At 40.0% G+C, this 25,771-nt stretch overlaps 2 protein-coding genes and 2 non-coding genes across 4 annotated transcripts in view; 1 reads left to right on the top strand and 3 right to left on the bottom strand.

Moving 5' to 3' along the window:
* Positions 1-25,771, bottom strand: part of LOC107570178 (low-density lipoprotein receptor class A domain-containing protein 3-like) — a 91,775-nt gene that overhangs the window by 9,338 nt on the left and 56,666 nt on the right. Inside the window, exon 2 of the mRNA XM_016256384.1 lies at positions 7,182-7,328. Coding sequence (XP_016111870.1) covers positions 7,182-7,328 — 147 coding nt within the window. The remainder of the gene's footprint in view (positions 1-7,181; positions 7,329-25,771) is intronic.
* On the top strand, positions 20,859-23,491 carry LOC107570181 (uncharacterized). The gene has a single exon (XM_016256388.1). It carries the CDS (start codon positions 21,080-21,082, stop codon positions 22,673-22,675), a length of 1,596 nt encoding a protein of 531 aa, XP_016111874.1. The 5' UTR covers positions 20,859-21,079; the 3' UTR covers positions 22,676-23,491.
* On the bottom strand, positions 24,263-24,336 carry trnat-ugu (transfer RNA threonine (anticodon UGU)). Its single transcript has one exon. It is a non-coding gene; the product is annotated as a tRNA-Thr (tRNA).
* trnat-agu (transfer RNA threonine (anticodon AGU)) lies at positions 24,665-24,738 on the bottom strand. The gene has a single exon. It is a non-coding gene; the product is annotated as a tRNA-Thr (tRNA).

The raw sequence follows: 25,771 nt of genomic DNA on the forward strand, positions 1-25,771 counted from the left end.
TCCTGTCAGTCGGGGTTCCGTATAGCCGATAGACCGTAATCCCGGGTTATACCGGGTTTTTACAGTTAATCCCATGTCCAGCAAATAAATACACACATGGTCGGGACAAGCCATATTAACACAAATATGACCATTTCTTTTTTGTGTGTTAGGCCTATAAGCAAGTAAAATCCCTGGAGATAGATATACCAATTATAAATGGCTAAAGACATAAACCATCCATTCCGTTACGAGAGCGCTCTCTCTCTCTCTCTCTCTATAGCTATATTAGAATAATAACACACTGATGTTCAAAAGTCTGGGGTCACTAAATAAGTTTATTCAGCAAGGATGCATTAAATTGATCAATATAAATGTAAATGTCTTTTGAATCACAGTTTCTCAGTAAGTAAACATGACGGATAGAATCAAAAAGACATTTAGGCTAACTCTGATAGAGTGATGTATCAGAATCAGAATGAGCTTTATTGCCAGGTATATTTTCACATAAGAGGAATTTGTTTTCATGACAGAAGTATATCTTAATAATTAGCTATTTACAGTGCAACGTCTGCATATCAGTCATGTTACAGTGCTTGTTGTATCCTTATAATAATGGATACAGCATTGATGTGCATCCTGGCGATAACATATGAATTGCAGGCTATTCAAAAAATAAATAATTAAATAAATAAAGCTTTGAAGTTGCCGGTATAGACAAAAACATCGCGGATGAATTTAGACATTAAAGTTTTTACATTGTAATGTAATGTAGGTCATCGTGTAGATATGTCATGTAGGTCAAAAATGCTACATGTATTGCGTTAGACTTAGAAGTCACTGTAGATAAAAGCGTCTGCAAAATGATCAAATGTAAATAAAAATATGAATTTATTCGAGACCTACTACAGCGCACGCGTGTAAAATATCCACTACGTTAAAGAAAAACTTAATTTGATGAACATTTTGGGGAATAAATCAGGGGATAAAAACTTTACATTTTTAATGCGTTATTTAAAGGACACTGGATTATATAATAGCATTTAGTGAAGAGTACGATCCTGATCCACACTCCTAATCAGTAGGTGGCGGTAATGCACCTAAAAGTTGTATGCCATCCGCCATTAAACACCAAGAAGTAGAAGAAGATATCCACTACGTAGTGGATATAGTCCAGCTACGTCATCGTGCTACAGGCTGCAGCGAGGACCTCTTGCTCTGGGGAACCAAGGGGATGACGACTGAGCTGAAAGTGGTGGACACTCGGGCAGTGCCAAAGAGATCCAGGGTGACACCATTGTTCTGGAGGGCCAAGGAGGAGCTGATGCTTGGATGCTGGGCAGGACCAGCGAGATAAAGGAAGAAGCTTGAGGGCGAAGTCAAGGGTGGGAATTGGCTCACTGTCATCTATAAGGGACTGGTGATGCATAGTCCAACTTCACCAAGATTTCCACTGGGACCACCATATGTGATGCGATCTAGGATGCGATCTAGGAATACCCACCACATGGTGAAATTTTACCTTTTTTAGGTTTTGATACCATGTGAAAGGGTTCAAGTCCTTTCCAAAACTGTTTTTATTTTGTCCATAGCTTGAACATAACAAAAGTTATGGCTATCTGTAGTTGGCTGATAGCTATGATTTTCAGGAATGGAATTTTGAGAAAAGCGGGTTTAAAGTGAGACAGGTTTCACTTTCACTTCATGGGTTTAACAAGAGCTGTCTGTCAGGAGCTGCATCATTACACAAACAGACTAACTTTACCCTGAAGAGGACGATTTTCCATTGTTTATCAATAGCCCATTAAAAAATAAATAAATAAAAAACTTTGCGTGCTGTAGTTTACACAGGACTGGCAGGACATTGATACACCTTTATTATAGATGTTATGTGGTTTATTTAGATAGGTTAACTGTTTTTGTGGTGTTAAGAGAAAGCACCTCCGCAGCACGTTCTTAACATAAGAGAAAGACAGTCTTTCTGCATGCTGCAATAAATCGCTATTTTTCTGCAATAAACAAGTGAATTTTGCCAAGATATTTTCAGAGATGACAGATGTTACAGAATAATAATTTAATGAAAACCTAATTTTGACAAAAAAATTGACATTCGACCTATTTTTTTAATTTCCTGAAAACGTCCCAGGTTTTCCCAGATCGCATCACATATATGTATAGAAAGGTTGAAATGTGTACTTCCAAATGAAGTCACATTTGAAAACAAATTTTCTCTGGTAAAGTAATCCGTATAAAAACTAATGAGAAGTACAATTTTTCCTGTCTGAGCTCATTATCGGTAATGTGAACACACCCGAACATGTAAACGCCTATATCACCTCCGTAAACAAAACGTGAAGATTCATTAAGTTCATCTTGGTTCAACTTTTCATTTTTGGAAGACATGCTGAGAGAAATAAGCCAGAATTTACCTCAGAAGAAGAACGCGAGCCAGCAGAGGAGACGATTTCTGATGAGTAAGTCTTTTTTTATTACTAAATGTTTATAACATGCTTAACAATAATAATTTAGTTTCTCAGATATAAAAAGTTTTTGTATTGTATAATACATACAAAGCATGTTTATGACTAAAAAACATGTTTTTTGTGTTTTTTTTAGTTACGAGTAGCCAATATTAGACTAATGTAATAATATACACTGAACAAATTTATAAACGCAACACTTTGTTTTAGCCCCCATTTTTCATGAGCTGAACTCAAAGATCTAAGCCTTTCTCTATGTACACAAAAGGCCTATTTCTCTCAAATATTGTTCACAAATCTGTCTAAATCTGTGTTAGTGAGCACTTCTCCTTTGCCGAGATAATCCATCCACCTCACAGGTGTGGCATATCAAGATGCTGATTAGACCGCATGATTATTGCACAGGTGTGCCTTATGCTGGCCAAAATAAAAGGCCAATCTAAAATCTGCAGTTTTACTGTATTGGGGGGTCCGGGGGGGTCCAAAAACCAGTCAGCATCTGGTGTGACCACCATTTGCCTCACGCAGTGTAACACATCTCTTTCGCATAGAGTTGATCAGGTTGTTGATTGTAGCCTGTGGAATGTTGGTCCACTCCTCGTCAATGGCTGTGTGAAGTTGCAGGATATTGGCAGGAACTCGAACAAAAGAATTCTTTGGTTATGCAAACCAGCATTGCAGCAGCTGTCCGGGTGGCGGGTCTCAGATGATCTTGGAGGTGAAGATGCTGGATGTGGTGGTTACACGTGGTCTGCGGTTGTGAGGCCGGTTGGATTCTCTGAAATGCCTTTGGAGACGGCTTATGGTAGAGAAATGAACATTCAATTCACGGGCAACAGCTCTGGTGGACATTCCTGCTATCAGCATGCCAATTTCACGCTCCCTCAAAACTTGCAACATCTGTGGCATTGTGCTGTGTGATAAAACTGCACATTTTAGAGTGGCCTTTTATTGTGGCCAGCCTAAGGCACACCTGTGCAATAATCATGCTGTCTAATCAGCATCTTGATATGCCACACATGTGAGGTGGATGGATTATCTCGGCAAAGGAGAAGTGCTCACTAACACAGAGAAATGGGCCTTTTGTGTACATAGAAAAAGTCTTAGATCTTTGAGTTCAGCAAATCGTAAATATTCAACATGTTGAATATTTACGATCAGAAATCCTGATGTGTGGGGGGAACCCCGAGGACAAGCGCGCATACGATCTGGAGATTATCATGTGAAACAAAAAAATATCCAATCAGAAAGCGAGCTGACAGAAGAAGGAAGCATAAGAATGCAGCAAAAAAAGGATTTGGACAGCAGAGATGGAGGATCAGCTTGTCGATTGTTTATACAACATGTCCATTTTCTGTCAAAATCATTCCAAACACTATCATTACAATTTCTTCCTGCCTATCATCTGCAATGTTAATTCTCAAGTCTCGAGAGATTTTGCGAGATTTCCCGTGTTCACAGTCGGGACTCTGGATGAAAATCTGTTGGTGTGTGGTGTGCTGTCTTTGTCACATCGCGGCACACCACACAGTATAGGAGCAAAACCCTTAAATCTAGGACTTTTTGTCCTCATGTTTGTGGTCTCACACATTTTGAAAATCTTACAAGATTTTAAAAATAATTTAGTGTGTACCCAGCATTAGCCAAGATAACAGCTCTGAGTCTTCACCTGTAATGCCTGATAAGTTTAGAGAATATCTGACAAGAGATCAGAGCCCATTCCTTCATACAGAATTTCTCCAGACCCTTCATAACTCCTGGTCCATGTTGGTTCTTCTCCTCTATCTTTCATCCCACTCATTTTCTATAGGGTTCAGGTCAGGGAACATTGCAGAAGCTTGGTTTTGTTTTCAGTGACCCATTTTTGTTTTGATTTTGATGTTTGTTTTTGGATCATCATCCTGTTGTAAGATTTAATCCTTGGCCCATTATAAGATTTCTAGCATGGACAGTCAGTTTTACATTTTTTATCTGTTGGTATTTGATAGAATTCATGATGCCATCTATCTGAACAAGATGTCCAGGATCTCTGGCAGAAATAATAGGATTACAACATTAAAGATACAGCAGTATATTTAATTGTACACATGGGGTAAATTTTTTTCAGTGTTTGCTGTTAAAAAGCTTTTTTTTTTGTTTCATCTAACCATACAAACCAGTCCGGTTTGAAGTTCCAGTAGTGTCATATTTCTGCTTAAGCACTTCAGTATATTCACATAGTTGTAAAAATTAATATACAGCGAGTGTTTTATAACGGATGCTCACCGAAAGAGCGTGCTTAGAAAAAGTTTGTGAGGATCAGTGTGGTGTAAAAAATGTGCATCAGACGATATAAACGAAAATATCATGAATGTTTAAATCTATCTTGAATTTGTTTTGTTTAAAAGAACTTTCCACCCCCATTGGTGCTAGTATGGGATTGTGCACTCACATTTTTTTTTGTCCCATTTAGTAATCTGACTCTTGGTTTTTACTCTGAAAGACACACATAGTCATGTGCGGTAGGTTTGTGGCAATCCACATCTTGGCCTATTCAACACCGCTATTAGATGCTTTGCATTTTCCCTTGAATTCCTATTTGTGGATTACTGAAAATGTGACGGTTCCCTCTCTGCTCTCTCTTTACAACAACAGCTTTTGCCAAGACACACTTATCTTCGGGTAAATGCTCTTTTGGGGTTTTAAATGTTGTCTAGAGGTGTAATTCAAACAGAACATTTTCTGTAGTGATCTTTTGGTTTTGGTATGCATGCACGAAACTAATACAGTGTTGTTTTAGCTACTGCATTTTCTGAATTTAATTGAAAACTTCTAGTTTTATATATCTTCATCTTAAGGTATAGACATCTAGTCTTAATGTATTTTTTTTAGTCTATGCTGTTTCAGTTGATATATGAGAATAAATCTTCATACAATATCACTATACATTACCTCCCATCCAATAATCCTCCAATAATCACAACAAGCTTTGTGTTTTGTTAAGTTTGATAAGAAACAAAATCTCATCTTTCAAATTCTGTCTGTAAAAAAAGAACTGAGAACAAAAATTAAGAAAAGTAGGAAAAGAAAAAAAAGCCTTTGATCTGCCTGTCCAAAACAAAGACCTTCTCTGTGCTCTAGGAGTTCAACATTCCACAGTGCCTTGTGTTCAAGACTTTAAATGGAATCCAACTCCTTTTCAGCACAACTAGTGGAATACATCTGCCATCATTGGACTCGTTACATGACTAAAGTCCTCTACACACTGCACAATTTTAGCAAGCCTAAAATTCTATATCTGCATAATTGCAGAACACACTGTGTGACATGGATCTAATAAACTTGGATAGGACATGTATGTAGACTGTACGATGATAACACCTATTAACTCGTACGATATGACGCACGTTTCTATAGAAGAATAAAACGTCATCAGCATGTTAACAAAAAGAGCATGATGGCATTGTTGACATTGATGACATTGACAGTTGTAGATTTTATGTGCATTGAAAAAAAAACAAAGCGGCAAAAGAGGAAGGGATAAGAGCTTGAGGTAAGCAGTTTTATAATTGCAGAACACACTGTGTGACATGGATCTAATAAACTTGGATAGGACATGTATGTAGACTGTACGATGATAACACCTATTAACTCGTACGATATGACGCACGTTTCTATAGAAGAATAAAACGTCATCAGCATGTTAACAAAAAGAGCATGATGAATAACATTGACAGTTGTAGATTTTATGTGCGTTGAAAAAAAAACAAAGCGGCAAAAGAGGAAGGGATAAGAGCTTGAGGTAAGCGGTTTTATGTTTTAGTGCTATGTTGCATTGATTTCATGTCACGTCTTTATTGGTTGGTCAGTAAACGTGGATTGTAGCAGCAAACACACTGCGACACGATTGTTTCACAATGCCATTCTTTCGACTGGGGCAGCTGAAAATCGTTCAGTGTGTCTCGGGCTTTAGTGGACCATAAATATAACTTTTCCAAACCACTTTTCGGAGACCTTGGCATTAGTGTGCATTGTCAGTATATAATGTTCTACTTTGCATTAGATTTTGTATACCTGATGCCAGTTAATTACAAATAATAATTTGTTTTATTTGTTGAATAATTCAGATTTTCCTTATTAGTTCCAGAGAAACAACAGTTTATCTTTCCATACAATTATGTGTAACTGCTATGGTAACATCCAACTTAGTCACCTTGCAATTATAAATCTTATGCATTTTACTTCCTTATACATTAATGGTTTTCATTTAGTAGCTGTTTACCCTTTTATTACACTTTTGTTGATATTACAGTAGATGCTCTACAAGTTACAAGCAATCGATACTGTATCTCACAAATCCTTTAGACTGGTCATATAACAAACTCACTCCAATTTATATTTATTCAACAATCATTCTTGATTAATTGTTAAAGTTAGAGTCCTTAGCTGGTGCTGCAAAATAATACAAGGAAACAGTCATCTGACTCACCTCACCTTTGCAATCCACTGCATTCTGGTGCCCAGTCGTGAGAAAACACGATACACGGTGGTATCCGTGTTTGACATATGCCTACATTGTACTATTAATTCTGCTACATCACTTACTTCTTACAGCTAATGCCAAAAATCACCAATTAAATATTAAGCTACTTGTTACTTATGCAATATTTTTGTGAGATTTTTAAAGATTAAAATTTCTTCAGCTCTGTGTGGACTCTAGTGTGCAGGGAAGGTAAGACTTACGGCATCCCTTCTCGTCACTCTTGTCGAAGCAGTCTGGAAAGCCGTTACACTGCCAACCTCCAGGAATACATTCACCATCGCTGCACATAAAATTTCCTGGAATGTTGCACTCGGTTGTAAAGTTATTTCCAGGTAGAAGCTGACAATCTAAGGAAAAGAGACAACTGTATTTACAAACAGTCTATTGAAGAGTATACATGTATAACTGCTGAAAGGATTCTAGGAACAACATTCCTAACACAACTGTTAGATAATTGAGAGATAAAAAACTTGAGCACTTTATTCTCTTAGCTTATCTTGGTAACCATTTTTAATAATTGAATGCCATGAGTCATTAGTTAAGCATTAGTAAATAGTCAATTCATCCTTTATTAAGCATTATCCCTACATTAATAGACAGTAGTAAGTAGTTTATAAATGCAGCTTTAATAAATGCTTTGTTCTTGATTTATAAGCATATCTATAATGTTTTTAGCACTTGTATTTTCATAATTTATTAATCTAATTATCTAAATTAAGCATTATATTATTAACAAGTTAGAAAGTCTAACTAAATGATTAATAAACTATTTAAATGCACATTTATACATATTATTTAGACATGGTAACAGTTACACAGTGTGTTAGTACACAGGAAATTCCAGAGTGTTAAATTAACACTCCTCGGAGCATATATGGTCCCACTCTAAAAGAGTGTTAAAGTAACACTGAAGCAGTGTTAAAGTTAATGAGATAATTATGTGATTAATTAAGTGCTGATTGAGCATTAGTGATGAACAGCTGCTGTTAACAAGCAGAATCACTGAAGAAAAGAGAAACACAAGAACTACAACTGACTTCAGCCGCAACCTTAGATCAAATCAACTGAAATAAAATACATTAAATCTCTCAAGATCTCAGCAGAAGATGATTAATCATCTCCACAAACAGCATCACCAATTTTGCACATTACTAACCAGTTTGAATTTTTGTTTGTCATGCGTCTAAACATTTCTTATTAAGAATTAACAGAGGTTTAGCTCACCGCTGTGGAGATAAGCGTTTGTTTAGTCTTGACCCTTGAGTTTTTTACATTAGTTTTCTCTGGTGACTGTAACCGTGTTTTTGAAACACATTTGTTATGATAAGCAAAACCAAGAGAAAATTAGTTGAGATTGTTTTTTTTTATTTTTTATAATTATGTAATTGGAATGTTGTAACCAGGTTCATTGATGTCATCAGCAGAAATGGGTATTATTTAGTAGATAATGTTATGGATCACAACTGTATTTTAAGTCATAGGAATAACTTTAAAAACACTTTGAATACTAGTTTCAGCTGCACTAATTAAACACACAGACATCAAGAATCAGCATATGAATCTCAACAATGGTGATGATCATCAGACAGATTCATGCTGCAGTGCATTCTGGGTGCACCAATCATAACTCATTCATGGCTCCCAGCATGCATTGCGACATGAATAAATTATGCAGCTGCATTGTCTTAATTAATTTTTACTATTTGCTTTTATTTTAATTTTTTGTTGTGACTTTTTACTGCCTTGTTTTGTGACAATCAAAAATCACATAAAAATTATCAGAATATTTTGTCACCACTGCTGAGATTCACATGCTGATTCTTCATGTCTATGAGTGCCAGAATTGAAATCTCATTATGAACCATATTTAGAAAAATCGTTTATGAAGATTTTCTGATATTGCTATTGATGTAGCAATACAATATGTACATGTATATTACAAACACATACATATATATATATATATATATATATATATGCACACTACAGTTTTAGATAAATTGCAATCAGAGACTAAGACACATGGCATGATTTTACCATAAGTTCCTTGCTGTCACATATGTTTAATACACACAATTGTGCCAGTAATGCTTTTTTCTAAGGCATGTTTATAAAAATTACTTAAATGTCCTAATTGAACTATGGCTTAATCCTGGTTTAGGTTAAGCCCTGTCTATGAAACCGGGCCTTAATTTCTTCTTTTATTTCAGTTGATTTAATCTAAGGGTATGGCTGAAGTCAGTTGTAATTCTTGTGTTTCTCTTTTCTTCAGTGATTCTGCTTGTTAACAGCAGCTGTTCATCTGCTATTGATGTAGCAATACAATATGTACATGTATATTACAAACACATACATATATATATATATATATATATATATATGCACACTACAGTTTTAGATAAATTGCAATCAGAGACTAAGACACATGGCATGATTTTACCATAAGTTCCTTGCTGTCACATATGTTTAATACACACAATTGTGCCAGTAATGCTTTTTTCTAAGGCATGTTTATAAAAATTACTTAAATGTCCTAATTGAACTATGGCTTAATCCTGGTTTAGGTTAAGCCCTGTCTATGAAACCGGGCCTTAATTTCTTCTTTTATTTCAGTTGATTTAATCTAAGGGTATGGCTGAAGTCAGTTGTAATTCTTGTGTTTCTCTTTTCTTCAGTGATTCTGCTTGTTCACAGTAGCTGTTCATCACTAATGCTCATTCAGCACTTAATTAATCACAATTATCTCATTAACTTTAACACTGCTTCAGTGTTACTTTAACACTCTTTTAGAGTGGGACCATATATGCTCCGAGCAGTGTTCATTTAACACTCTGGATTTTACTGTGTATAGTCCACTAGACCGAGTGATGGAAAACAAATGAGTGAATTCAGACACCGATGAACAGCTGCTGTTAACAAGCAGAATCACTGAAGGAAAGAACAAGAAACAAAACTACAACTGACTTCCAGCCACAGCCTTAGATGAAATTAACCAAAATAAAACAGCAGAGGAGGATTACACAACTCCACAAACAGCATTACCAGCTTCACTCATTACTAACCAGACTCACTTTATTTCTGTCATATATCTACAAAAATTATTTGAGAATTAACCGAGGTTTATATTGTATTGAAAATGTTTTGTTTGGCCTCACCATTTTGGCGATCAGTGGTTGCTTTAGTTGCGCTCTTGGCCCTTGACTCTTTAATGTTATTTTTTTCTGTTGTTGTTGCTGTGTGTAAAGCACATTTGTGATGACAAGAAGAATAGTGACTATTATATAAAAAAAAAAAAACATGCATGCTGGGTGCCAGTACAAAACTTCCAGCACGCATTAATTTTTTTTTGATTGCCACCAATCTTGAGATCCATAGGCTGAAGTTTGATGTCTGTGTGTGTTTAGATTGTGCCATAGCTCAAAGCTTTTATTTGTGCATAGGAATGTTTCACAATTATTGCGGTAGTGTCAGTGGTGCAACTCAAAAGTATTAGTTATGTGTTATACACGTAAGAAGCTGGTGATGCTGTTTGTGGAGCTGTTTAATCCTCCTCTGCTGAGATCTTGATAAATTTTATGTGTTTTATTTTCAGTTGATTTCATCTTTGGCTTTGGCTGTAAGTTGTGTTTCTCTGCTCTTGTTTCTCTTTCCTTCAGTGATTCTGCTCGTTAACAGGTGTTCATCACTAATCCTCAATCCTCATTTAATTATCTCATTAACTTCACTGCTTCTGTGTCACTTCAACACTCTGTAGTGTGGACACATAAAAGTGCTCTTTAAAATTGAGTATTTTGCTGTGGGATTAAAGGGGGTAAATGTGTGAGATGAAGTAAAACACGCTGTGAAATTAATTTTTTAACAGAAATATACTGTTAATTTAATTTACTGAAGCAAACTGTCAAAAACTGTAGATTAATGGCAACCACAGCTGCCGGTATTTCACCGTAAAATCAAGAAAAGGAAACAGCAAAATACTGTAAAACCTAACAGTCAACTTCCTGTTGTGTTTTGTGGGTCACCATTGTGCTGGAGAGCAGAGCCTGTGTTTAAGTAAAGGACGGACAGAGAAACACAGATGTTATGCTGCTTGTGGTTTTATTTAAAGGCAGTAAATGTGTAGTTATTGATACAGTGTGATTCTCTTTAATAATTTCAATCACACATGAATGTGTGCTGCTGTTATTTGCAAGAGATTTGAGCTGAATTGATGCTTTTAATGAAAGTTTTGCATAAATCAGTAGATTGTTCTTCATGGACTTAAGCAAAATAGTTCTTAAGACCAATATGTTTGCGTTAGTTAAACATAAGTATTAGTTTATAAACAAATGCCAATTGGCCAAATAAAGTGCAGTCGGTTTCTGCAAATAAAATGAGTTAACTCAAAGGTTTACATATTAACATTGTATCAGTTAATGAAATACAGTTTTTCACTGTAAATTTAAACAGTCTTTTTCATGGCAAAGTTCTGGCAACCATAGCTGCCGGTATTTCATCGTAAATATAATTTTTAAAGATTTTTTTTACAGTGCAGATATAAGGGTTCTTAAAATATATATCTGAATGAAAAACAACCATTAAAACATCTGTTAGAAAACACTCTCTGTTTTGAGAATGCCTCACCCCTTCTTTCTCAAAATTTTATTTCTTGCAGATAACAGCTAGTTAGCCATAGCACCCATGCATGCGTAAGTGGAGCTAAGAGATTTTCACTGTATCTGCAACTACACAGTTATATAAATAAAACAACATTAATCTTTTTATCAGTGTTTTTTGGGCTTCTCCTGGACTGAAGCACAGGCTCTACTCTTCTGCACAATGGTAACCCACAAAGCTCTTTAAATCCCAACAGCACTTTGAACACTAACAGATCTCCCCTATATTATTGTCATATCTAGGGCTGCCAATAACAACATTTCCCACAAAAAAAATCAACAATTTTACTTAAGAATATTTTATTGAAATATATTTCATTAAACCAAATGAAATGCAACAAAGTGCAAGAAGCAAGTGTCCATCTCATAGTCAAATTAAGCTATATATAAATATAGTTAAATAAATAAGTTAAATTATAGCATAAGAATGACAACATATCCACGTGTTCAAGTCTACTAATAATACAATTATAATCAAAAAACACTTTTTAAAGGAGTATTTACCAGAAATATTATTTACCAGAACTTATTGTAAGATTATTGATGCCATTTGGCTGGATCAGAAGAAGGTCACAGTCTGAAAAAACAAAGAACTCTCACGAGAATCAACACCTGAACTCTGTCTCACAAGCCTAAAGCAACACACCCAGCTGAGAGAAACAAAAGCTCCACACCTTCACTCTTCCCCTCATTTCCATCTGAACACAGGACACTGCAGAGATCACCAAAGCCACCTTTCTTAATCAGAGCTTATTAAATTAAAACAATTCATGTTTGATGTCGTTTGAAAGGTCTCTGTGTGTCTGGTAAAGGGGTCTCATTCTCTTAACAATAGAACAGGTAGACATAAATATTGAAAGCAGACTACTCCCAGGTCTTTCACACAAATTACCTTCTGTATGTAAATGAGGTACAGCCTCCCACAGAAATCAAGATAATTCACTTGAAACCCCCTAAAGAGATATGCTAAAACGCTGCAATAAACAGACAATACCATTTGGTATCTACAGGGTTCTTCTGGATATTTAAGAGAGAGTGACAAAGAGCTCAGGGAATCTGTAGGTAGATCTCCCGCACATTTATCGTGCGTAGTCCTCATTATCAGGTAACATTTATACATTCTCTCATTTAGGTATTACTGACTGTTTTGTATGATTAATTGTTTTCTATTGTTTGATTGGACTTTGAATTATTATGTTGCTTACCTGATTAATAAATTGTTATGTTTGAATTCATTCTGATTACGCTGAAGTTATTTTCTCAAGTAGATTAAGTGAAGGCTTATGTTTCCGCAAAGCTGAAACAAGGGTTAAGTGCATACTAAATCTCAGGTTAGATGGAGCATGGGCACATCAGGTGAGGTTATGGGTTTCTGACTAACCACTTGACCTTATTTTAAGTTGTACTCAGTTACGTTAACCATGCGTATAATTTCAGCTTTAATTAAGTTGTACGTAGTTATATTAACTGTCGGGGGCTAGACAGAGGGTCTAGCAGAACCGCTGATTAATGTTTGAGCATTACATGGGTAACTGTAGGGGGCTAAACATACCTACAATTTAAAGCATATTAAATAGTATTAGCCACAAACCTCTGGCTAAGGATCAAACTGGCGAGTTTGTGATCGTGGGGCCCACGCCATGAGGCACCCTGAGTGACAGAGATTCTTAATGAACGAGTAAATATAAAGTCAAGAGTAAAACAGAATGATCAAACACTCACCTAAATTTAATGAGTAACAAACAACTCTTCTAACCCTTTTCATTTTTGGAGTCAGATGAATAAAAGAGGTAAAACACAAGAAAATGTATTTAATTTAATATTGTTGTGCTGCATAAAAGGAAAGACAGCAACACGCAAGAATCCTTCTACTGGATCACTGGCTACCGCCATTGGACCAGTGGGCAGACCTTACAGTAGTGACCAGCCTCCGTGATCTCCCTACTTATGCGTCTTTCCGGCACGAATTTCAGTTTGATTCTCACTGAGGATATGAGGTTTGAGCTTCCTCTTTCCTGTCTACAACTGCTGTGGTAAGTTCGTTCCATTTACTTATTAGAAGTCTTGAGGGAAAGCCTTTTGCATCTCACATATAGACACATTTTTAGAACGGGTCAACATACCCATTGTTAGACCGGAGACCGTAGAAATCCGGTGGGAGGAGAATTAGCTCGGAAACATGGCTTTTCAGGGACAGTAGATCAGTGTAGATCAGGAGATCATGGAAATTCAAGCCTTACAAATAAAAAACATCCTCCTTCGTTTAAACGATAAAGGATTAAACCTTAAATGGAAAAACAACGAAATCATATCCTGGTTTTTGGCAGAGGGCAAAAAAATTGACACCTAAATCCAAATTTTAAAAAACCCACACTGCCATCGTCTACCTCCTTCGTAAAAATGATCCCGAAACAATAGCCGAAAACGAACGCACAATAACAAGCATCAAAGAAATTGAAAAAACACGCTCTGAAGAATTGCACAAGCTAAGAGCACAGGTCGAGGCATTTACGTTCGAAAGACAAGGTTGGGCAAGACAGAGTGAGATGATGTCAAGAAAAATCGAAGAGCTTCAAAAGAAACTCCAAACCGGCAATAATTATATATCCGCTCTTGAAGAATGCTGTGACAATGCCGGATTTCCAGTGGCTGCAGTTAAGCAAGCAACGCTGGATGAAACTTTTGATTTTGATAGAAACAGCGATAGTGACGATGATGATGTGGCCGCGTTAGAGAGTCAAACACGGGGAGAAACTCGTAACCGAGCTCCCGTTCAGAGACATGAAGAACAAAATCAGCGAACTCCGATTAAAACAAGAGCAAAACCCAGCGAAAAACCCTCCAAATCAGTTAGAGTTGCTGTATTCAAAACCATGACAAACGCGAATGATGAAATAACCACGATTAGCCGCCCATTAACATGTGAAGAGTGTTCAAAACACAAACAAATTGTAGGAATGATGCCCAAAAAGGGGCCATTTCAACCTTATTGGGAAACACTGATGCTACAAGCCACCATGTACAAATTAGAAACTAGAGATGCATGGCAAATTGCACTCTTAACCATTCCTGAAGAACTCCGATCAAAATTAACCTCTCAAATGAAATCTGGAGACGTAGTCAAGCAAAACAATAACGAAGCTGACGAGATTATGTATGAAAGATTAAAACAGGCACTGCTAGACCTGAGAGGACCGACACAAGCAGATTGGAGCAAAATTTTAGAGATCAAACAAGCAAGTAACAAGTCTTTTGAGACATACACCGAGCGTTTATGGGTAACCTACAAAGAACATGCGGGCCTTGAGAATGCGAGTCGTGATCACGAGCCGTTATTACAGCTCCTAAAAAATCATGCTGGCATCCCAGTGCAGAAAGCTTTATTAAACGGAGCAGATCCATCCGAAAACACGTTTAGAGCACTAGTGGAATGGGGATCAAGGATAGAACATAGATGGAAATCCAAACCCCGTGTCGTAGCATCCGCACAGTGGCTAACAGAAGGGAAAAGCTCAAATACATCTAATTACAAATCTCAAAACAAACTTTACCATTATTGCAAAAGAGATAATCACGTTATTAAGAATTGCAAAAAGAGAGAGAGAGACCTCATAGAACAGCAAGAATGGAGCAAACCAGCCCCATCTCATGGCGATACAGAATTCCTAGTACAATTTGAAAATTTCATCGCTGAGTGCAAGAGAAAGGATAGTTCAAACGGTAAAACTGACAGGATGCACAGAATTACAGAAAACGTCTCGGTTACGTATGTAACCCTCATTCCCTGAAGGAGGGAACGGAGATGTCACGTCGGAGGACTGACGAATTGGGATCTCGCTTAGAGGGTCCAATCTACTTCGAGTGTAAACTAAACGAGCCAATGCCCATTGGCATGCGATTATTGCATCCAGCTGCTGCTGATCACAGCGTGAGTATAAGTAGGCAGCAGATGCAGCGCATATTCAGGTTTTCGCTGAGGAGCCGAGCCGGTGCTCTCGCTGAAGTGATGTCAACTACCTCTTGGGGTAGGCCACTCAGAACCTCCGTGTCCCGTCCAGGGACCAGATATTAAGTTTTCAGAGGTCTGGACGCGGGTGACAAAGGGTGCCCCATCTCTGAGTCAGTAAATCTCTCCTAAGAGGAATCGGCCAAGAAGGGGCTGTCGCGAGGAGCATTAGTTCCGGGAACCAGGTCCGGGAAGGCCAATAGGGTGCCACCAGCTGGACCTGCTCCTCGTCCTCCCTAACCTTGCACAGCAACTGTGCCAGAAGGCTCACTGGGGGAAATGCATACTTGCGAAGGCCCTGCGGCCAGCTGTGTGTCAGTGCGTCCGTGCATCCGTGCCGAGTGTTTCCTCGGTCAGGGCAAAGAACAACTGGCAGTGAGAGATTTCTGGAGAGGCAAACATGTCTACCTAAGTGGCTCCGAAACGTCCCCAAACCAGCTGGACCGTCTGGGGATGGAGTCGCCATTCTCCCGGGAGCGCAGCTCGGGACAGCTCGTCGGCTGCCCGGTTGAGCAGCCCAGGAATGTGAACAGCACGAAGCGACCTCAGATGCTTCTGACTCCAGAGGAGGAGGTGGCGGGAAACAACCTGTTGAGGTGCCGTCCACAACCTGTTGTGCTACTCATGCTCCTCTGGGAAGAAAGGCACCAAGGCGGGGCCGAATCTTCTTCTCCAGAAAGCTCTGGCTCACCCTCCGATGCTGCAACCGACATCTGATCGTCGGGGGGAGCCTCGAAGAAACAGGTGGTACCCCCTGGGAGGGTCCAGTCTGCTCTTTTTGAGAGCTCAACTGGTTTCGAAGTGCCGGCGGGCTTGGGCATCCCCGGAGGGGAATTCCTCACCGTGACCGTAAGACCGTCCGCCCACCGCCAGAAAAAGGACACCCCCGGCTGCCACCAGAGGGAACCCCAGATCTAGGCAGTGGCACGGGCACTCCGCCCCTTTGCAGGAAACGGAGTCCGGGTCGCAAGTCCGAGATGGTCATACCCCCGCAATGGGAGCATGAGTCATCCACGAAAGCCACCTCAGCGTGCTTCATGCCCAGGCACGAGAGGCAGCGATCGTGACCATCACCAGGTAACGACCGCATCCAAAACGCCCGAGTGATACGTTGTCTATAGCAAGACCCACATCGTTTTTACAAAGACGTAACGTCAAGTTTGCCACGCCACGTCGTCTTTAAAAAGACACACCCGAATTTGCTCTTTTAGGGGAAAAAGCTCTTTTAGCGTGCTGAGGCGCACAGGGGAGATGATCATAATTACAGAAAACCATAATTCACAATAGGGATGCGTGGCCTCCATTGCAGTAGGGAGTATAGTCAAAACCAAAAACCGAATCAAAATAAGAGCTAATTTAGGAGGCCAGTTAGCTGATATACTTATTGATTCTGGTGCATCTTGCTCCTGTACAGATATCCCACTACCCTTAACAAACAAAACGATTCAGATCAAAGGCATTGGCGATACAGTAATGATTGCAACACAAACTCAACCAATTCGGCTTGATTTAGGCGTCGTAGTACTTGAAGAACCACTGTGGTATCTACCTGATAATAGTAAAGGGACTGTGTTGGGAATGGACATCATGCAGAAACATGGTTTTGTGATTCATTGTTTTGAAAAACAGATTGAATTGAAAACAAACAAAACTGTTAAGAAAAGTCTACCAAAAAACAGAGCCAACATCATGTCCATATCCACTACAGACCCCATTCAGCAAATGGTAAACAAACACAACAGCATTTGGGCTACACATGAACACGACTGCGGCCTCATTGACTATGTTGTGTGTCTTGAGGGGGAGCCCCCTCCCCCACAAAAACAATACCTAATCAAACCAGAGGCAGAGTCAGCAGTTCATGAAATTGTAAAACAACTTGAAATCAGGGGAATAGTTCGGCGATGTAGCTCGAACACACAAACTCCCCGTGTTTACCAGTACCAAAATCGAATGGTAAATGGCGTCTTTGCATCGACTATCAACATCTCAACAAAGTTTTGCCCAAGGCTACACCTATCATGGCAAATCCATCAATATTACTGTCGCAGATATCCACTAATGCCTTTAGTTTACTGTGCTAGACATAAAAAACGGTTTCTGGTCCATGAAAGTCAGGCGCAATGATCAGTGGAAATTGGCCTTCACTGTGAACCAAATACAGTATACATGGGAATGAATGCCACAAGGCCTACATTTTCCACAGAGCATTAGAAGATGCGCTAAATCCGCTAACAGGGACAGGAATCGTGATTCATTATGTTGATGACATACTCATTGCAACTGATGGATCATTTGATGATCATTTGTAACTGGTTGATGAAGTACTGTTGACACTCGGTAAAGCTGGCTTCAAATTGAACAAAGAAAAGGCTCAAATTGCACAAAAAGAAGTCCAATACCTGGGCTATAGAATCACACCAAGCCACCGATCGTTAACAGATGATAGACGAAAATGCATTGCCGAACTGCCCCGACCACACACATTAAATGCTTTACAGAAGGATTTGGGAACAGCAAACTATATAAGAGATTTCATTCCAGATTTCGCTAACATCGCTGCGCCACTGTACTCTCTTTTAAAGGGAAAATCAAAGCCCTCGGACGTTCTTGAATGGACAGAGGGGCACGGAAAAGCCTTTACAGACTTAAAAGAACAATTATGCTGCGCACCAGCCCTGGGTCTGCCCAACCCTTCAAAGTCTTTCCACTTACAAGCTGATGCTACTGAGAATACGTTAAGCGGCATTCTAGCTCAAGATCATGGGGGAAAACTGCGACCAATTGCATATTACAGTAGGAAAAAGTCTCCAGTAGAACAGGGATTTGACCAATGTACACAGCACGTGTTGGCGGTTCATTGGATGTTGACAGCAACAGAACCTATCGAAGGTTTTCAACCTGTTGTTGTACATACAATGCACATGCCAGTACAAATGTTGTTACAGGGCCGAATAAAAGGTGTATCAGCACAGAGATTAGCAAGATGGCTAGCAGATATACAGGCCCGTGACATCACAACAGTTAACAGCCGAATTCTACCACATTTATTGGGAGATGTGGAGGGCCACCCACACACATGCCAAACCAAACAAGAAACACAGAGCCTTGTCCATGACCAAAAACTCCCGGATCAGACTCCGGTGTACATTGATGGCTCCAGATATTGGCATGATGGTCAATTTCACACAGGATGTGCAGTGTGGACCCCCCCACTCTCCCAATTCAAATGCTAAACAATTGCTAATCAAATTACCCGGAAACACATCAGCACAAGAAGCTGAACTCATTGCATTGCTAGAAGCAATCAAGTCACACCATGAGCCGTTGTGTGTGTACACTGAGAGCCGTTATTCATTTGGTGTAGTTCATGATTTTATGGCACAATGGCAATTGCGCAAATTTCTCACCTCTGCCGGGATGCAAATAAAACATTTTAACATCATAACCTCAATCTGGCATTCAATCAAAATGCGTTATTCACCACTATCAGTTATTAAAGTGCGCACACATCAGCCGAAGCCCAGACGAACATGAGAAAACAACAACATCGCAGATCAACTAGCTAAACTAGCAGCTGTAAAAGGAGACGACTGGCAGCTCGACAAACTGAGCACTCCTGCAATAAGTGCAGTACACACCACTCCCATTGATTTAAAACAATATCAACAAGAACTGTGGAACATAGATGGAGAGCTTGTAACGCATTTACAGCAGGATCAATTAGTCAAGGTCACTGAGGGCATAATTCTGAGAGATGGAAAATACGTTGTCCTCGATGCCCTCCAAAAACCAGTGATAAAGTTATACCATGATTATGCACATGTCTCAGCTCCCAAAACACAACAGCTGATACAAAATTACTTCTGGTGGCCAGAAATGACATCAGACAATCAAAGATGGTGTGACACATGTATTGTATGTGCTACCATTAACCAAGGTAGACCAGGACGCACAAAGCTGTGCAGACCAGAACCACCCAAAGGACCTTGGGAATTTTTGCAGTTAGATTTTATTGGTCCGCTGCCCAGTGCCAGAGGGGGGTATCGTTATTGCCTCATAATAATTGATAAATTCTCAAAATGGGTTGAAGTGATCCCCACCCGCAATAACAGTGCAAACACAGTGGCACGAGTGTTAGCAAACCAAGTTCTTCCCCTCTCCGGAGCTCCAGTTCAAATTGAATCTGACCAGGGAACCCACTTCACTGGCCAGATAATGAAATCCATTTGCAAGATGCTAAACATCAAACAAAGATTTCACGTTTCATACAGACCACAGAGCTCAGTAATTGTGGAACGTTCGAATCGCACAATCAAATAAAGCATCTCAAAACAAATAATACAACACAAGAACAGGTGGACTGATGCATTACCCACAGTACTAACAGTACTGCGGGCAACTCCATCAAAGTCCACGGGCATCAGCCCATTCGAGCTCATGACTGGAAGAGTCATGAAACTACCCATAGACCCAGAAATCACTTCAGCAGATCTGGGACCTCTCATGATTGCAACCCAACAGACTGTGTTGAAACAACTACAAGACAGACTCAGTGTGTTACACACACAAGCCACTCTGAAACAACAGCAGTCTGACTTGATGAACGATACACATTTCAACCCGAACTCTGAGATAAAATTCTCAGAGGATGACATAATAATGATACGAGTTTTTGTGAAACAAGGCCCATTCACACCTCGATGGCACAGGCCATATGAGGTCAAAGCAGTCTGCAACAGCTGCATTGCCACAGATTTTAAAGGAAAACTGCGATGGTATCACGTCACAGTGTAAATTATTCAAGGGTAAACTAGATGAATAATGGTTGTTGTTTTTCCTCTTTCTGTCTCCTAGGTTGACTGCAGCAATCCCATGGAGACCGGACGAGAGAAAAATATCCGGGCCCACGTGCATCAGACTGGGCCAAAGGGTTTCACTCACACACTCACACACAAGCGGAAGGTGTGTGTGGAAATATTCCAAGGGGCCTTCCACACCTGAAATTGCAGTTGTACCAAAAGAGATAAAGAGATAGCCTCCCGGATTAGCACCGGATCCAAATTGCACCTCAAGAATTTGTTGCAGCTCAGGTAGCACACACCCACCGACAGAAAACATTTCAGGATACACACATGCACCAAAATTCGTACACAACATCACTGCCTGGTATCAACTTAAAACCGATCCAGAGATCATGAACACATTATATGAGAAGAACAACGATGGTATTGATCCAAAGCTATGCTATCTTATAAAAAATTTGGAACCTTTTACATATAGGTGCTCACACACTGAAACACACAACACCACACACCTAAGGTTCACAGAATCAATTTACAACCTTACCTCACTTACACCAAACGAACAAAAACCAAAAACTTTTGTGTGGACTAACCGAAAGGAAGGAACTTATTGTGTGGGAGAATGCGAATCTAGCATGGACAATTTCACCAGCCCACACAATTGTTCATGGACTGTCCATCATTGCTTTAATTTAACCACCTGTGGTTACACTAGGCCCAGGCAATGCCCAGAATTGCACCCAATTCCTCCTGGTGGACTGATTAGAGGAAATGTAAATAAGACATTATTACATGATGTAAATTTAGTAATGACACATGTAACATACAATATTTCAAATGTTCTCTCTGCTTACAAAGAACACTGTAACGATGATGATGAATCCTATGCATGGCTACAATCACGATTCGATGATTTAATCTCTGATTACAAAAGCAGACTCGCTGTTCAAATTTCACCTGCTCGGTCAAAACGAGACCTGTTAGGCAATATAGCCGGCTTATTTGGCTCAATCAATTCAGCATCTAACTCCTACAAAATAACCCAACAATCTCAATTCTCTACATGGTTGGCAGACCAGATAGCTACTGGATTCCAACATCTCACCAATAGCAACGAAAACATCATAAAAGCGGTTAGATCCGAAGCGCAGGCGCTTCTTGAGATCAGCCATACATTATTCAATCAGACACGTACCATCGAACGTGGTTTAGCCTGCAGATCATATGCTCAAGATTTATTTTCTACTACAAGACAGGAGATCCTAGATCTCCGCCTCCATAAAACACCTAGGCATGCTCTAAGTGACCTGATTGAAATCTTAGATCTACATAGGTGGCTTTCATCAGAAAAAATGAAAAATGTGAAATATTCTGAATTATTATCAACCGTTATGATGCACACTGGTAATGAATGTAATGGATGCATTGGATTTTTTGTCACATTTCCCTTGATACATCCAGATCAAGTCTACCCAAATTCTACCACTATTCGATCGATTGGCATGGTAGTGAAAGACCAGGTAATTAAATGGGATCATCTTACCGGATACATGACCTTAAAGGGTACTGAGACCTTGTTTACCAGTCGCACTTGTTGTCATGAGACCCACAACTATGTTGTATGTACATGTAACACATTACAACCTTTTTCCTCCAATGACAGCAAGCTTATAAATGTTCAATCGTTGCACGGTCACTCTGATGCTATTCAGGTGTCTCACACGCAGTGGTGTGTCGTCAGTGAGATGAATTCCTTCACGTATGGAGGACTGACCTGTCCTGCTAACCACTCGTTTTGTTTAGAGGCAACTGAGGATTTCTCAATGGGCCAGATTAACATCCTTGGAAGGATGCCACTGGATGCAGAAATTTCCCCATGGTGGGATGACACCTTCTATGAACAAGGAACACAGGCCCTGGTTGACACGATGGATTTGGTGCAGAGAATCATCTCACAGACTGAATACCACCTTTCACAAGCACAGGTAGAGACGAACCTGGCTCAAAAAACTGCAAAAATTCTGTCCAGCTCATCTACCCGTTCAGCCCTGAGTGCCTACACATGGTGGGACTGGATACTCCGGGGGTGCGCCGTCGGCAGTGCCCTCATCTTCACCTTCACGTTGTTCCAGTGCTGTTATTTCAGATACCTCATCAGATCTCTAAAGACATCTACCAACATGGCTCTGGTCCTCAGCCAGTTACAGGTGCCAGCACTACAGAAAGTCTGACGACAGAAAGAATCCAGCCAAAGAGCAAACAGTTATGTCCCCGCAGGAACCCCTATGAATACCCCACAGGGCCAAAGGGAGATTTAACTGTAAGATTATTGATGCCATTTGGCTAGATCAGAAGAAGGTCACCGTCTGAAAAAACAAAGAACTCTCACGAGAATCAACATTTGAACTCTGTCTCGCAAGCCTAAAGCAAGACACCCAACTGAGAGAAACAAAAGCTCCACACCTTCACTCTTCCCCTCTCTCCCCTCATTTCCATCTGAACACAGGACACTGCAGAGATCACCAAAACCACCTTTCTTAAATCAGAGTTTATAACAAGGCAACAATTCATGTTTGATGCCGTTTGAAAGGTCTCTGTGTGTCTGGTAAAAGGGTCTCATTCTCTTAACAATAGAACAGGTAGCCATAAATATTGAAAATAGACTACTCCCAGGTCTTTCACACAAATTACCTTCTGTATGTAAATGAGGTACAGACTCCCACAGAAATCAAGATAATTCACTTGAAACCCCCTAAAGAGAAACAGACAATACCATTTGGTATCTATGGGGTTCTTGTGGATATTTAAGGGAGAGTGACAAAAAGCTCGGGGAATCTGTAGGCAGATCTCCCGCACATCTGTTGTGCGTAGTCCTCATTATCAGGTAACATTTATATATTCTCTTATTTCGGTATTATTGACTGTTTGTATGATTGATTAATTATTTGCTATTGTTTGATTGGACTTTGAATTATTACGTTGATTACCTGATTAATAAATTGTTATGTTTGAATTCATTCTGATTACTCTGAAGTTATTTTCTCAAGTAGATTAAGTGAAGGCTTGTGTTTCCGCAAATCTGCGACCAGAGTAAAGTGCATTCTAAATCTCAGGTTAGATGGAGCACGGGCACATCAAGTGAGATTATAGATTTCTGACTAACCGCTTGAGCTTAATTTAAGTTGTACTCAGTTACGTTAACCATGTGTATGATTTCAGCTTTAATTAAGTTGTACGTAGTTATAATAACTATTGGGGTCTAGACTAAGGGTCTAGAAGAACCGCTGATTATTGTTTGAGCATTGCATGGGTAATTGTAGGGGGCTAAACAAACCTACTATTTAAAGGAAATAGTATTAGCCAAAAAACCTCTGAATAAGTATCAAACTGGCGAGTTTGTGATCGTGGATCCCACGCATGGCGGCCGCCGTGAGGCATCCTAAGCGACACAGATTCCTAATGAACGAATGAATAAAATCACGGGTAAAACGGAATGATCAAACACTCACCTAAATTTAATGAGTAACAAACAACTCTCTTAACCCTTTTCATTTTTGGAGTCAGATGAATAAAAGAGGTAAAACACAAGAAAATGTATTTAATTTAATATTGTTGTGCTGTATAAAAGGAAAGACAGCAACACGCGAGAACCCTTCTTCCGGATCACCGGCTACCGTCGTTGGACCAGTGGGCGGACCTTACACATGAGGTCGGGCAGTTTGTTAATGGAACCGCCTGCTGCCTTTGCACTCCTTGCTACCCCTGTTCAGAGTCCGATCTCAGAAAATCATGCTTTTGACGCGTGCGAGCGCTGACAAATGCACAGCTGGGATTCGAACCCAGGACCTCCTGTTTACAAGACAGGTGCTTTGACCAGCTAAGCCACAGCGCCCATGTGAACTAGCCCATGCCAGGGGTAGGCAAGTTCGGTCCTAGAGAGCCGCAGTCCTGCAGAGTTCAGCTCCAACCGTAATCAAACACACCTGAACAAGCTAATCAATGTCTACAGGATTACTAAGGCTATTGGCAGGTGAGTTTTTTTCCAGGGTTGGAGCTGAACTCTGCCTTACTACGACTCTCTAGGACAGAACTGCGTACCCCTGGTCCAGGCCATCATTTTTCGGCAGAAGCTGAGGGGTGGTTTGCAAATGAAATGGACTACAGGACTTGCGCTCGATCAAAATCTGGCTTTGCCTAGGAGGTGCACGTGATCTCTCAAAAGGCACCGCTGGGATTCGAACCCAGGATCTCCTGTTTACTAAACAGGCGCTTTAACCAACTAAGCCACGGCGCCAGCTACAAGTGTGTTTACTGGGAGGGCGAGTCAGAGGATCAAAGCATCCAGAGAAGAGGCCAGAGACTCGCGGGCAAGGAACTGGACAGCTTAAGAGTGTTTGTTGGTTAAGGCTAGCAGGGATACAGCAAAAACTACTGGTTATGCGCACATCAATTTAGAGTAATTTTTCTTAGACTGTACAACAATAATTACTTTTTTGCCATTATTGTACGGGGTAGGTGTATGCATGAGGTCGGGCAGTTTGTTAATGGAACCGCCTGCTGCCTTTGCACTCCTCGCTACCCCTGTGCCTGACCAATGCCTCTGTGGGCAGGACGGAAAGGTCCTCGGGCCTCTGCAAAATTTAAGTGTGGCTCGAAAAGCAGAGGGACCATCAGGGTCAGAAATCGCCCAAGGAGACAATCCACCAGATTAAAGAGGCCAGAGACTCGCGGGCAAGGAACTGGACAGCTTAAGAGTGTTTGTTGGTTAAGGCTAGCAGGGATACAACAAAAACTACTGGTTATGCGCACATCAATTTAGAGTAATTTTTCTTAGACTGTACAACAATAATTACTTTTTTGCCATTATTGTACGGGGTAGGTGTATGCATGAGGTCGGGCAGTTTGTTAATGGAACCGCCTGCTGCCTTTGCACTCCTCGCTACCCCTGTGCCTGACCAATGCCTCTGTGGGCAGGACGGAAAGGTCCTCGGGCCTCTGCAGTGCCAGAGGGGGGTATCGTTATTGCCTCGTAATAATTGATAAATTCTCAAAATGGGTTGAAGTGATCCCCACCCGCAATAACAGTGCAAACACAGTGGCACGAGTGTTAGCAAACCAAGTTCTTCCCCTCTGGGGAGCTCCAGTTCAAATTGAATCTGACCAGGGAACCCACTTCACTGGCCAGATAATGAAATCCATTTGCAAGATGCTAAACATCAAACAAAGATTTCACATTTCGTACAGACCACAGAGCTCGGGAATGGTGGAACGTTCGAATCGCACAATCAAAGAAAGCATTTCAAAACAAATAATACAACACAAGAACA

Source organism: Sinocyclocheilus grahami, unplaced genomic scaffold (assembly GCF_001515645.1).
Source record: "Sinocyclocheilus grahami isolate Dianchi unplaced genomic scaffold, SAMN03320097.WGS_v1.1 scaffold1424.1, whole genome shotgun sequence".
Classification (NCBI taxonomy): Eukaryota; Metazoa; Chordata; class Actinopteri; order Cypriniformes; family Cyprinidae; genus Sinocyclocheilus; species Sinocyclocheilus grahami.

Coding starts and splice junctions, on each gene's coding strand:
- LOC107570181 (XM_016256388.1), top strand. CDS start 21,080: ATGGACAATTTCACCAGCCCACACAATTGTTCATGGACTGTCCATCAT.